This window comes from Panthera leo, chromosome B3, assembly GCF_018350215.1.
Source record: "Panthera leo isolate Ple1 chromosome B3, P.leo_Ple1_pat1.1, whole genome shotgun sequence".
In the NCBI taxonomy this organism is placed as follows: Eukaryota; Metazoa; Chordata; class Mammalia; order Carnivora; family Felidae; genus Panthera; species Panthera leo.
This window is the reverse complement of record NC_056684.1, coordinates 141,085,484-141,100,753: the sequence shown is the minus strand read 5'-3', so window position 1 is coordinate 141,100,753 and position 15,270 is coordinate 141,085,484. Positions and strand designations below refer to the sequence as shown.

The 15,270-nt window shown below is 44.3% G+C and overlaps 1 protein-coding gene across 3 annotated transcripts in view; it reads right to left on the bottom strand.

Annotated features, from left to right (window-relative positions):
- The window catches only part of CCNK (cyclin K), a 30,165-nt gene that overhangs the window by 12,347 nt on the left and 2,548 nt on the right, over positions 1-15,270 (bottom strand). For all 3 annotated transcript variants that reach the window (XM_042944249.1, XM_042944251.1, XM_042944250.1), the window contains exons 2-4: positions 5,012-5,260; positions 4,479-4,560; positions 2,814-2,945 (exon numbers count right to left, since the gene is read on the bottom strand). In XM_042944249.1, coding sequence (XP_042800183.1) covers positions 2,814-2,945; positions 4,479-4,560; positions 5,012-5,208 — 411 coding nt within the window. In that variant the 5' untranslated portion in view covers positions 5,209-5,260. The remainder of the gene's footprint in view (positions 1-2,813; positions 2,946-4,478; positions 4,561-5,011; positions 5,261-15,270) is intronic.

Genomic DNA, 15,270 nt, shown 5'->3' with positions numbered 1-15,270 from the left:
AGACCATTCTCTCACGGTTAGTTATTCCAAACGGCGTGGCAGGACTAAGGTTCATCTACCCTAGCGCTGCAAGCATTCTCTGAGGAAAGCTTTCTACAAACTCCGAAACTTTCCCAAAATTGGAGACATCCCACTGCTGCTGGTGTTTTGCCTGGTTTTGTTACCACCTGCTTCCCAGAAATTTCCTCGGGTCTTCTGAATTTAGAAACAGCCTTTCACCAAGTGCACCTACAGGTTTTGAGGCCGTGGCCCATTTGGTATTACAGGATAGCCTGCGGCCTGGCCTCCTTTTGTGTTTCAAACATTCAAGTAATGGGGTAATTACAGGTCTGTGTGCAAACATCGTTCCTCAGGGAACCTTCCTTCAGCCCCGTAACACTTGTCTGGGGGACTTGTCCAGGTTCCCAGGTTGAACGCCCTCATCTCGACTTTAAGTGACTTTTTTATAGTATTCATCACAGCTCATAATCAGCTGGTCATAGGATTATTTGATTAAAATCTATCCCAACTCAATATAAAATCCACGAGAATAGAAAAGGCCACGTTTACTTTGCCACCTGTTTTGGGTCTAGTGCCTAACACGGTGGCTGGAACAAATATTTGTTGAACACGTGAGAAATTAATACAATGGGGAAAACCAGACAGTTGAAGCCAAGCTAATTAAGGTAGAAAAGTCCCACGTGATTCGTGACCTTCTTTTTCCTGCTTATGACACCTCCCTCCAACGAACGGCCCTGCTCTCCTCTCTGGAGAGGGGGACGTGTCTATAATGTCTTCACTACTCCCAGAGGCGGGGTGCTTTCCTCTGGCTCCTGTACCCCCAGATCATCTCTGGGAAGACCGCACATGATAGAAAGGAGAGGCGGGTGAAGGTCAAAGCCCCTTCTCCTCCTCACGGGGGCGGGTTTCAAAGCCCCTTCGCCTCCTATGGATAGCGTGACCATTTCCCTCTTCCTCTCTTCTGGGGCAATGGAGCTTTAGAACTCCTACCTCACCATGCCTGAACAAGTCTCGTTTCCTGATCTGAAGGTAGAGTGGGTAGAAGCTGGAGGTAAAAGGGCACTTCCCCAAAGGCACCCTAGGGTAACACACGCCAAGGTGCTGCCACATGCCCACAACGTGTTCCTACAACTGTCTCCTACTCTGTAAGAATCTGATACCCACAGGTATCTGATAGTTACATTACTTCTATTAAATTCCCTTTAAAAAAAAAAAATTTTAACGTTTTATTTATTTTTGAGACAGGGAGAGAGCATGAACAGGGGAGGGTCAGAGAGACGGAGACCCAGAACCTGAAACAGGCTCCAGGCTCCGAGCTGTCAGCACAGAGCCCGACGCGGGGCTTGAACTCATGGACCGTGAGATCACAACCTGAGCCGAAGTCGGCCGCTCAACCGACAGCCACCCAGGCGCCCCTTAAATTCCCTTTTGATCGTTGTTAGTAAGAATTCCTAATAGATGCACATTTTTACAAACAGGTGAACAGGTTTATAAATCATTTCAAGGGACAGTTACCCATGTTGACAGTACTTACAAAGCATTAGCATTAATCACAACTACAATATATGCAAAAGCATTCTGGGCCTGTTAACTCCTCAAAGCAGGAAGGAAAATGAACACATTTTACAAACACCAACATAAATACTCATTGGTAGACAGAGAGTAACTGTGTGGCGGGCGACAGCAGCTAGTGAGGAAAAGTAAGACTGAATGGTGCCCAATTCCTCATCCTGGTGAGCCTGGCTTTACCTGCGCTCTGGAGCTTGTCATTTCTCCGACAGGTATCTGCTGGGTGCCTATTCTGTCCAGCCACTGTACCAGGCACCTGGCACAACAGATGACATGGTCTCTGCTGTCAGAGATCTTACAGCGGAGGAGAGTTCTTTTGTGCGATTATCTGATTAAAATTCAACCACCTTTGGGCACCTGGGTGGCTCAGCTGGTTAGACGTCCAACTCGACTTCAGCACAGGTCACGAATCACGGTTCATTAGGTTGAGCCCCGTGTCGGACTCCGTGCTGACAGAGCAGAGGCTTCTCAGAGTTCTCTCTCTCCCTCCCTCTCTCTCTCTCGAAACAAATAGATTTAAAAAAAATCCAATCGGCAGTTGCACCAAGTGTTGTGAAGCATAGCGAACAGGTGCCATCAGGGTTACAACGGGGGGGGGGGCTGACAAGGGTCAGGGGTGGAGGAAAGCCACTATGGGGCTCCGAGAGTGGTCTTTTTCAAAATAATAAACATATTAAAAGCAGCTCTACAACTGTTCCAATACCGTCTCCGGACAGAGGCAGGGATTGTGGGGAAGGGCCAGAACGGACGGCGCATCCAACAGCAACCTCTGGGTGTCTGACAATAGCTGCCCATGTTAATACTTCCCAACATTCTCGGGAAGCGGAAAGACACACAGCATAAGCAGACACGGGCACACGTCCGTCTATCGCCTGTGCTTTCCGCCTATTCAGGAGCTGGCTGGAGACGCGGCCCTCCCGTCACGGCCGGGCCGACGAGGCTGAGCTGCGTCCGGGTCCAGGAGCGCTAACGGGAGCAAGCGGGTTTCTGCTCACGTCCAGTGTGCCGCTGCCTCCAGGTCCTCAGGGTGAGGCGTGCGCGCCAGCAGGTGCTCCCTACGCGCAGGCCGTTTCATCTTCCCTCCTCTCTGACAGAGGCGAGAAGGAGGACCTTCTGCACAAAGCCCTCTCAGGTCTCGGGAAGGGGCGGGGAGGGACTGGCAGCTACGGGGGCCACACAAGGAACCTTATCACAACACTACCACGAGGAACCAAGATCTGAAGGCAGGAAGTTGGGATTCTTACCTTTGGGTCGTCTCCAAACTGGCCGAATTGTACATCGTTTAATAAACTACGAGCCGTTTTGATGATATCCTTACATTTTTTTGGCGTTTCTTCTACTTTCCCAGCCAGAAAGAGACAACAGGCTCCTGTCACCTGCAAGGGAGGTAAGAGCTCTTGAGCTACTGTTAACAAAGCTCACAGGAGAAAGAAGCAAGGAGTCCTGGCCTTCGCAATAACCTGGTCCCCTTATTCTCCTATCTTCCTATCTTCCTTTTACTCGTTCACAAATACTCTGACGCTCAAAGAGCTTGAAGGAAATTTCATATACGTACACACACCCACTCCCAATTTGGCTTCGTAAGTTATTTTAAATTGAATTTTCCAAAGAAAATGGCATGTAAACCAAATAGATGCCAGAAAGGAAGAGAATCATAGGAACAAACTTTCTTTTTACATTGCAGTCTTAAAGATAATGGCTTCCGGAACAGTGAGCCTTGCTGCAGAAAAAGAGCACAATTAAACACATTTCCTGTGGAATCCATCCATATACCACCGCCCACACTTTCTCTCCCTGCCCCAGCCGCCTGGATCCACACGCAGTCCCTACCCCACTGCAGCGCTCTCACAGCTTGGCCTCCGGCTATTCTTTGCCTGCGCCAGCCCCCACCTCCCACGCCCCCCCCCCCCCGTGGGCCCCCTCCTCCACGGGACCCCAAGCACAGCAGGTGTCAGATGCTGTGCCAGGCACAAAGCTGACTCTGCCACAGGCTCCTTCCTCTAGAACTTTACAAACTAGTGAGGAAGACGTGTGTGCAAAACTGGGTAAAACCTGAGCAAGAGGAAGGATCCCCAACACGTTAATTTCCTAGTAAATCTTCTGTCATCTTCCTCATAAAAACCCTTCCACAAGTTCAGTCTGCCTACTAAAGTCAGATTCCCCTGGTCCGAAGTCCAAGGCTCACTATGGTCCGATACAGCTTACCTTTCCACCTTGGGCCCCGCCATTCCCTTCCTGCCACACGGACCTCCCTGGCCGGGCTACACAGAATAGTACGCTGCCCGGTGTCTCCACTCATGCCAGTTCCTGTTGGACCAACTGCTCTGTCCCATCTCAGCACCTCTAAGCCCTACTTCCAGTCAAGGCTTAACTGACTGCTGGCAACTCCTCCCTGGCATCTTCCCTGAACCCTCTAAGATGTAATTAACCACCCCTTTGGATGCCCCAGCCCTCCTTCCTCACCTCTCCTACGGCTTTACTATTGACCACGTGTTTTGTACATGTCATACCACCTATCCTGGCTACTCACGGCAGGTTTCCTGTCGGACTCTGCATGTTTAAGGAGTAGCTAAAGAGTGAGTGGTATGGCATAAAGAACCTCTCTTCCATCTTGCCCTTTTTTGGGGTCTTCCTTATAAGCCCGAATTCATCTTGTGAAATGTGAGAAGGAGGTAAAGTCCACACAAAGTGCAATACGATTATGGTCCCCCCCTGGCTTAAACAAGATTTAAATATAGTTAGTTGGAAAAAATAAAAGTTCAAACTTGATTATTTATGGACACCACGTACTACACGGAAATAAATACTTTCTGGAAAACAGAATAAAAAGAGACTATAAACAGTCCACTAAACTGTGTGAAAAGAGTAACGTGTGTGTTAGCGAATTATAATAAAATTCAAACACTTACATATCTTGGGAATTGCTTGAAGGAATGAAACATATAGAAGCGATGAAAATAAATTATTCCAGTTGCCAGGGTATCATAGTGTCTGTTGATCTGGTTAAGGACTTGACCAAGAATTTTTGGAAGTTATGCTCTTAGTTAAATGTGGAAACACAGAGGCAAACAATAACAGCAAAATCAGTGTTAAACACTCTGGTGGCAAAGCATGGGGATCTCAGGGTTTCGGGACTCTGACAAGTTGACGTTAGCAAGTTGAAGTTCCTACTTCTAACGAGGCAGGGCTTCCCCAACCTTTAGGTACACCTCAACGGTGACCACCGGGCATGCCTCCTGGTGGCCACTCACCCAATGGCTGAGTCTACATGTTTAAAGGATAAACAGGAAACAGAAAACCCCTGAGGAGCCAAGTTAGTCAGAAAAAATTTAAATAGAAATATTTAAGAGCCATTTCAGTACGGACACAGTGCTACCTATTTTGTTTTTAGTATCCAGGTGGGGAGCCTATCTAGAACAGATTCCAAGGAGACTTAGGATACAGTCCCAAACGTGTGCCCACATCAAAGATGAACCGAGCCCCCTCTCGGCGGTACCGGGCTTCAGTGGCTGGATCGAGTCCTTCGAGCTGCGAGGGTGTATGAGCCAAGTCTTTCTTATCCCAGTACCAACATGGTTTTGTGTGGTCCAGGTTTGCTGAGGTTACTGAAGGGCTTGAGTTTTCTTTATTCTCCTTCATTTATTGAAGTAGACTTGTTCTTTCCAAAAGATTTTCTGAAAATGTTAGAATCCTAAGAGAGAGAGAAGGAGCAGCAAAGTTGGAAAGGAATACTCCACATCAAACAATCCGGATCATCAAAGACAGTGTGCAATCACTGATTATATTTGATTTTGGATCAAAATTTCCCAGAGGGGCACCTGGGTGGCTCAGTCAGTTAAGCGTCTGACTCTTGATTTCAGTTCAGGTCATGGTATCACGGTTTGTGAGATCGAGCCCCATGTCAGGCTCCATGTTTACAGTGCTGGGAGTCTGCTTGGGCTTCTCTCTGCCCCTCCCCTGCTTGCGCACTCCCTCTCAAAGGAAATAAATAAACAAACTTTAAAAAAATTTCCCAGAGAAGCAACACTACTGACTGACCATTACAAGCTCAGACTCAGCCCCAAAGCCAATTTAACACATAAGTGACCCACGGTATAATAAATCCCAAATTTCATAGCAGCTGAAAAGGAAGGGCATTTCCGTCCCACTTTCCTTTCTGCCTTTCTTCAGTAGACTCAATCCCTTCATGCTGGTCTAGATTCCGTTCTTTAGTAAAATCCAGGCCTGTCTTAACCCCCTAAAAAGATTTATGCTCGGGCGCCTGGGTGGGTCAGTCGGTTAAGCGGCCGACTTCGGCTCAGGTCATGATCTCGCGGTCCGTGAGTTCAAGTCCCGCATCAGGCTCTGTGCTGACAGCTCGGAGCCTGGAGCCTGTTTCAGATTCTGTGTCTCCCTCTCTCTGACCCTCCCCCGTTCATGCTCTGTCTCTATCTCAAAAAATAAATAAACGTTAAAAAAAAATTTTATAAAAAAAAAATAAAAGATTTATGCTCCAAAATTATCTATCTCTTCCACTCAGCACCCAATCAGAATTTCCCTTCTTTCAGTTTACTGCATTTCACTTAGAAGAGCCACCAGATTGGCTGAATTCAAATCTGCACAAGTCACTGAACTGAGCAATAAAAATCAGATGTCTGGGTGCAGTGATTCTGGGGCTGTGGGTAGAAGAAGGTGGTCCACAAGGGAAGAAAGAAGTTCCTTTAAGATGTTCAAGGGGCGCCTGGCTAGCTCCATTGGTTAAGCTTCCGACTTCGGCTCAGGTCATGATCTCACGGCTCGTGAGTTCGAGCCCTGTGTCGGGCTCTGTGCTGACAGCTCGGAGCCTGGAGCCTGCTCTGGAATGAGTGTCTCCTTGTGTCTCTACTCCTCCCCCACTCGCTCTCTGTTTCTCTCTCAAAAATAAATGAACATTAAAAACAAATTTTTCTCATCCTCTTCTTTTCCTTTTTTTAAATTTTTTTTTAGTGTTTAATTTTTTATTTCTGAGAAAGAGAGAGACAGAGGGCGAGCAGGGGAGGGGCAGAGAGAGGAGACACAGAATCTGAAGCAGGACCGTGAGATCATGACCTGAGCTGAAGTCGGATGCTTAACCAACTGAGCCACCCAGGCACCCCATCATCCTCTTCTTTTTCATTCAGAATAAAGAGGTTTTCTAAAAGCATCATGTTGAGCAAAGAAAACAAGGACTCTCATCTGGAGGCCACTGGAATATGTAAACCGTCTGTAAACTCATCAGAGAAGAGCGATTCTCAAATAGGTCGCAGAAGTATTTTAAAGAGGCAGCTAGAAGCAGGTGGGTCTTGTTGGCAAGGGAAGAGCGGTTCACTAGCTCAGTTCCGGGCCAGAGGCATCAGTGAATCTGGAAGCCTAACCTTTTCTGTGTGCTGCCTCATTTCTAGCGGGAAAGGGGATTTGGCAGGGCTGAATGCACCCCTCCTCCTCCTCGCACCTGGAAGCCCTACAAATGGATCTTTCCTCCACCAGGAAGAAATTAAGTACCAGGAAAAAAGTAATCTTCTTCAACTGATTTATATTCGTGTGTGTGAAAGAACTGGGCAATGACTGGAGGTTGGGGAGGTCAGTTACCTAAAGCCTAAGTAAACATGGAAAGTGCACAATCAGATGCTCAGTAAATATGAAGAGTTCATAGTTGGATGTCATACTGGGATACATTTCTCAACTCTCGGCTGGCAGAAACTCTAAAAGTGTGACTATATCCTCTGTTGGCAAGGCCAGGGAGAAGCAGGCGATTTCATATAGTGCTGGTGGGAATACAAAATGGAACAACTCTCACAGAGGGGAATTTGGCAATATCTAACAAAATTACATATGCATTCGCTGTTTTACTTAGTAATCCCACTTCAGAGAAACTACTCTGAAAATACCATTACAAGTATGAAACAGCGTATCCACAAGATTATTCATGAAAATGTCACTTAGAATAGCAAAAACTGTGAACAACCCAAATGTCCCTCAATGGGGCACTGGCTGAAGAAAATATGGCTAACATGAACATTAATTGTGTACCATGCTGGTATTTAAAAAAGACTAAAAAAAACCCTTTAAGTCCTGCTAAGGAGACAGTTCCAGGATCAGTTGGATGCAGGATAGTGTATGTGGTACGTTAGTATCCGTGTAAGAGGAGAAATAATAGACATCTGAATTTGTTTTTTAAACTAATAATAATAATAATAATAATAATAATAATAATAAAAAGGTTGCCAATAGGGAACAGGGAAGAACAGAACGGAAGGGACAGGAATGGGAGTAATACTTTGGGGATCTCTTTTTACACAGCTTCGGCTTTTTTTTAAATGTGTTTTTATTTTGAGTGAGAGAGAGAGAGAGAGAGGAAGAGAGAACGTGAGCAGGGGAGAGGCAGAGAGACAAAGAGAGGGAGAGAGAGAATCCCAAGTAGATCTCAAGAACCATGAGATCATAACCTGAGCCAAAATCAAGAGTCAATGCTCAATTAACTGAGCCACCCAATCACCCCCACAGCTTTGACTTAAGAAGCCTTTTATTTGAAAATAATTGCAGATTTACAGAAGAGTTGTAAAGGCAGGAGGGAATTGTCATATACCTTTCACTCTGCTTCCTCCAACGTTAACGTCTTATACAACCATGGTGTGTTTACGAAAATGAAGACATTAATTTTGGTACAACTGAACTACAGCCTTGACTCAAATTTTGAGTTTCTCCAAAAATCCCTCTTCTGTTCTGGATCTAATCCAGGATGCGACACTGCATTTAGGGGCCTTATTTCCTTAGTATCTTCTAGTAACAGTTTCTCGGCGTTTCCTGGTTTTTTCATGAGCTTGCCAGTTTTAAAGAGTACCAGGCAGGGGGCGCCTGGGTGGCGCAGTCGGTTGAGCGTCCGACTTCAGCCAGGTCGCGATCTCGCGGTCCGTGAGTTCGAGCCCCGCGTCAGGCTCTGGGCTGATGGCTCGGAGCCTGGAGCCTGTTTCCGATTCTGTGTCTCCCTCTCTCTCTGCCCCTCCCCCGTTCATGGTCTGTCTCTCTCTGTCCCAAAAAAATAAATTAAAAACGTTGAAAAAAAAAAAAAAAGAAAAAAAAGAAAAAAAAAAAAAAGAGTACCAGGCAGAATGAAATGTCTCTGATTTAGGTTTGTCTAACGTTTCCCCAAGAACAGACTGGAGTTTGGGGGAAGAATGCCACAGAGGTGAAGTGCCCTTCTCATCTCATCTCACCACATCAGATATCAGAACCTACTGTCCATATTAACCATGACCACTTGGTTAAGATGGGGTCTTGCCAGGTTTCTCACTGTAAGTTACTGTTTTTTCCTTTCCATTTTCTATTCCTTAGAAATGAATCACAAGGCCTAGCCTACCCTCAAGGGCAGGGAATTAAGCTACATCTCCTGGAAGGAGAAGTATCAATGAATGTGAGGACAGATGTTCTAACTACCACAGTAATTAGTGAGCATTTTGGGGAAAATATTTTGCAATGCAAAATACTAAGCAAATTATCCCCTTTTCTCCTTCAAGTTTCGCCCATTAATTTTAGCATTCATCTGAGGATCTTGCCTGTAACAATTCTTGTGGTGTTCTTTATTGTAAAAAAAATTTTTTTTCAACGTTTATTTATTTTTGAGAGAGAGAGAGAGAGACAGAACATGAGAGGGGGAGGGCAGAGAGAGAGGGAGACACAGAATGGGAAGGAGGCTTCAGGTGCTGAGCTGTCAGCACAGAGCCCAGCGTGGGGCTCAAACTCACGAGCCATGAGATCATGACCTGAGCCGAAGTCAGATTCTCGACCGACTGAGCCACCCAGGCGACCCGATTACTGTGGTGTTCTAATGGTGACTTTCTATTTCCTTCCTTCCTTTCTTCAACATTAGTTGGAGTTCTTTTGTAAGAAAGAGCTGTTTCTTCACCCTCATTCATGTATTTATTCAATCACTTATTTATAGTAGTATGGACTCATGGGTATTTGTTTCATTCTTTGAGTCATAAGCCAATACTACCGTCATTTACTTCGTTGCCCAAACTATTCCAGCTATAGCCATCGGAAGCGGCTCTTTTGGGTTGGCTCGCGAGTCCTTCTGCAACTCTGACTTCTGAATCATGTAAATATTTAACACACTCATGAACTTAACTAAAAAGAAAAAGCAAACCCTAAAACTCAGAACAAACCCAGTGTATACCAAACACGAAACACGGAAAACCATTACAAGTAATTCCCGATCTCGTTCTATCCTGAGTGAAATATATTCTAAGCACAAAAGAACTGCAAGGAAATCTCAAACTTCTTCAGTAATACTTTGTTGGTACTGGCATTACCATTGTTCACTGTCAACCCATTTGTGTATGTGTACCGTAGGATAAAGCAAAGAGATATAAACGTTGATGTCGTTAGGAATCAAGATTTTCAGTTCAAAGTAAACATATGCATAAGATCAAAGGTTAAGGAAAACCTGTAATGCTAAATTTTAATGGAAAATACAAAAATCATGGTTAAAATATGTACACACATACATCCCAGCTCTGTCCACGGCAAGTATCTAGGAGCAACGACATTCCTATAGTCAGGAACACATCAGTGTCCAAATCTTAGTTACCCTCTACAAAAAAAAAAAAAAACAGGTCTCCTTTCTCCTTTCCAGTCTGGGATAGGGGTCTGCCTGAGATGTGCTAAGAGTAATGGAAGCTTCTAAAAAGACACAGGAGCCAGCGTGGACTCTCACTGGACAAATTCAGGGAATTTGAATATTAAAAAGAAAAATAACAATGACTGTAAAAGGGTGAATGAACAATCCATGAGTCCATAGTTTATTTATATATATAGCAAAGTCTACTTTGCTAGCACTGGTATTAATTAATGTGGAAGAAAAGTACCTTTACCTTAACAAAAGCAATCGATCCTGGCATCACTAATAGGGTGAAAACCTGCTATTATGTGGCCTCCTGATATGATGCAACAGAAAGAAGTATCAACCACCTATGTAGAATTCTTCCCTCTAAAAAGCTAAATTCAACCGAGACTTTAAACCTAACTTCCACTTTACAGTAAATACTGGGAGTAGAAGAACAAGTCAAATGGCACAAGGAAACTTTTAGTCACATCCAGAAATGTGACCCTCCACCAGACAACTGACCTGGTCTGACTGTCCCAGATTTCAAAAGACTACAGAGGCATAATGCTCAAACTAATGTATGAATCTTGATTGGATCCTCATAAAACAAAAACAAAAACTATAAAAGAAATTTGGAACAATTAGAGAAATTTTAATATGGCCTCTATACTAGAGGCTATTAGGGCCTATTAATTTTCTTAGGGGTAACAGTGATGATACCGTGATTATATACAAAAATGACTCTTCTCAGGCTGAATGAAGTACTTCCGGGTAAAGTATCATGTCTGCAACTTTTTTCAAATGGCTTATCTAAAACACAGGTTCACACAGTAAAGTGGTAAAATGTTAACATGTGTCCAGTCTAGGCCACAGATAAACAAGTAGTCCTTGTACCCTTCTTTCACTTTATAAAATGTGGGGGAAACTCAAGTAAGACCACTTATTTGACCGGGTCTCCCTTATTCCCTCTGGGTCAGTCTCTCTCGGCAGCCAAAGAATGCTTGCTTATGTATGAGTAGTGATTTTATAAATTAACACGATGTGTAAGTGCATTACAGCACACAAAAAGAAAAGCACGCTAACTTTAACTGCATGGTTTACTAATTTTCACAAAGTGAACACACTTTTGTGACACCATCCAGCTGTGAAACAGAATTCTACAGACATCCCGGACTCTCTCCTGTTTCCTCTTATAACCACGATTCCCCCAGAGGTAACTGCTATCTTGACCTCTGGTCCCAGCAACGAGTCTTGCAGGGTTCTGAAGGGCCCTGGAATGGTAGAGTATCACTCTTTCACAACGGCTTTCTTCTGCTCCACATTATGTCTGTGGGGTTCATCCTTGCTGCACAGACCAGTACCCGTTCATTCTCATTACCGCATAGCACTGGTTTTCAACTAGGGGCGAATTTGTCCCTCAGGGACACTTTGCAATGTCTACAGACATTTTGGGCTATCGTAACTAGGGAGCTGCTGCTGGGCATCTAGTGGGTAGAGGCCAGGAATGTTGCCGAACATCTACAAGGTGCAGAACGACTCTCCACAAGGAAGTAACTGTTCCAAAATGTTGATGGTGTTGAAGTTGAGAAACTCTGTTGTACAGTGTTCTTTGAGTAAAACATAATTTACTTATCCACTCTACTGTGAACGGACATTTGCGATATTTCCAGTTTTTCATTATTAATAATAGTAACAAACATCCATGCACATTCTTGTGGAGCAGAAAGCAACTGGCCAACTGTTGAGGGAATCATCATCTCAAAATCTGTGTAATGTATTCACAGCACACTAGCTGGGAACATCTACTTTAAGATATATGGACCCAACAGTTCTGCATGTAGTTACTCATTCAAATATTTGCTGAGTATTTACTATGAGCCAGGCCTCAATGACACAGCAGGAACGGAGATGCAAGGTCTTTGCCCTACCTGAAGCTTATGTTCTAGGAAGCTCATGTCCTAGCGGCAGAGACAAAGAGAAACAAATATGTTACTATTTATCAGGGAGTGGCAAGTGCCATGAAAAACAAGAAGGCATGGTAAGGGGGCAGAGAATGAGGCAGGGGCTGTTTGGAGATGACCAAGTTAGGAGACTAAAGTAGCTGTTCAAGTACCGCCTGATGAGGGCTTGTCCCCCTCCCTCAAGATGATGCTGAGACAAGAAGCAAGAACCACATTGGGCTGTGATGCAAATAAATAAATAAGGCAAGAGATGATTTCAAGCTTGTTTGCCTGACAGAGAGGGTAATACTAAAAAGAAAAATGGGGAAGGAGGTAGTTTTGATGGTGGGGCCTGGGGCAGGGAGAATTTGGGTTCCAAAAATATTAGGTTTGAAGAACCCACAAAACATCTGTATGGGAATAGCTATCAGACCTAGAAACAGGACTGAAGTCTGGAAGAACATATCTATCTGGGATTCCTCCATATAGAACTGACAACTACAGTCATGGTGGCAGGCGGAGGGATGGAAAGTGAAAAAAGAGGTCTGGAGACTGAACTTGAGAAAGCAGAAAAATCTCCAAAGGAAAGAAAGGGAAGGGTGGTCCGAGAGGTGGGAAGCTTGTAACTTCAGCTGCAAGAGAAACCAAAGGACACGGGCTGAGACAGATGTGGCAGTTAACAGTGACAAACACTGAAGAAAATCTAAAGAACAAAGAATTAAGGAAGGGCTACTTTGGTGGGGAGTTCTCAGAGTCACTGAAAGTTGACTATAGGAATGTTCGCACAACTCCATACTGAAGACTGCTGGCTTGTACGCGACTTTAAATGGGTGATTCGTGTCGTATGTGAACTGTCTCTAAAGCAGAAACACACGTACGTAAATGGCAGAACCTTTGCACAAGTGCAGTGGGGCAGAAGGGAGACTGCGAAAAGGAATGAACAGGCTACGAAACAGGGTTCTTGTTTACTCAGCGGAGAGGAGAGTGAGAGATGTCTGAGGCAAGAAGGGAAGGAGCCACTAGAGGAGGCAGAACAAGCCACTAGGGGTTAAATGGCCAAGGGATAATAAAACGCATAGTAAAAACGTTAACCTCAGGGAGGAAGCTCTTTCTCTGAAACAGGAGGGAAGGAAAAGTTTGAGGAAGATAACGAAAAGTCACTTAAGGGGGAGGAAATAAATGCTACCCCCTCCCCGTAGAGTATGAAGGCCTGTGCTGAGAGGAAAGGGGAAGACTGAGGAAAAGGGAAGGGACCCAGTGGGGGTGGGGGGACATAGGAGTGGAAAACAAGCTCCTTACATGGTTTTATTGAACCACAGATATACTCTGCCTGCTCTACCTTGCTGCCAGGGGCCAAACCCCGTGCTAATAATTCAGCATAGTGCCTTTAGATTATTATTTTTCATGTTTTTATTTTTAGACAGAGAGAGAGAGAGAGAGAGAGAGAGAGAGAGAGAGAGAATGAGAATCCGAAGCAGGCTCCAGGCTCTGAGCTGTCAGCACAGAGCCCGACACAGGGCTTGAACTCATGGACCATGAGATCATGACCTGAGCTGAAGTTGGATGCTCAACCAACCTAGGCACTCCCCTTTTTATTTGTTAATTTTTGTAAAATGTTTATTTATTTTTGACAGAGAGAGAGAGAGAGAGAGAGAGAGAGAGCGAGCGAGCGCCTTTAGACTCCGGGGCCAAATAAACAATACACGAAAGTGAAAATAAACGTACATAAATAGAATCAAACAGTCCTCACTCCCCTGAAAAAGTCCATACCTCAGTTCTACACCCCTGTTCCTATTACCCTTTATTGATTTTTTCACAAGACCCTAAAGTTACAGGTTTTCTCATTAGCAGCTCATGATTACTGTGAAAATGGCTCAGGGTTACGAGCACCACAAGTAAAAATCTCTCAATAAACAAGCGGCATGTCAAAGCTTTTCAGCAACATCTTCCAGGAATGTGCTTTAGATATAGCATTTTAAATGATGAAAGAAGAAATGCATTTTCAAGTTCAGAATTTGGACACCTACATGTTGGAAGCAACAGTGAAGGTCATTACTCAATTTTCTCACCTAGTACAGAAACTCCCTCTAAATAAGTAATACTTAGTCACTCACTAACCTTCATTTGACCACTTTCATTAATGAACATTAATGGTTTACAAAGCAGCCTATGGCATTGCTGGGTATCACTAACTAGTGTTCACCTTTATTTTTGTGTTAGTCTTACATTGACTTTTCCGCCTTTCAACAACTCTCTGAATCCTTACCTTTCCCTTACCTACTGATTGCCTCTCAAATGTGAAGACAATTGTCCCATTCCCTTCTCTTCTCCAGGGTAAACAAACATCTCTATTTTCTCAACATGGTTTTTAGTGTTTCAAGATAACCCCTAAACATTAGCAACCAAAATGGAAAACACTGTTTACACGATCTTCATAGTAAGTGGGGGAAGGGAGATTACTAATACTCAGCAACATGTCCATTGTGTGTCCACTGAGACACAGCATGCCTGCAAGCTATATTTTCTTATTCTCACAATTTATTGTGGAGAAACCAGAACCAAAGAGACATGAAACAGCTTGCCTAATTCACAAAGGTCGTAAATGGCAGAGCCACAATTTGTCGTTAGATGAAAATATCGCTTTCCCTCAATCTGGGGAAGATTCTACACTTTGCTTCCACAAATGGAACATTACGTCCTACAATCCACGCCCCCCCCCCCCTTTTTTCCCCCAAATCTGGTCTTCCTCGTCTCAAATATGCATAATGAGCTTTTGTAGATTTGACCTGGCAAATTTACATCTTGTTAATTTTGACCTATTGTTTCAACCTTTAAGAATTGTTTATAGCTACAGGTTTTGAGTACATTTATTAATGTGAGGAGTATGCCTCATATATTTAAAGTTGGCAATAAAAAAAAAAAGGTGCCAACCAGAATAGGGGCAAGACCAGAGCCCTATAGCTCATCTCTAAACACCTGTCTTCGGGCTGACATCAACCCATTAATCATTTGGGGTTTGGTAATTTCAATGGACATAAATCCACCCAAGCAGACCTTAGCCAGTGTACATGTGTCTCTTGTGTCTACTGTCCTAGTAGGACTGTCCTGTCCTAGGACCTACTGTCCTGTCCTAGGACAGGAAGAGAGATACATTCAGTGTCC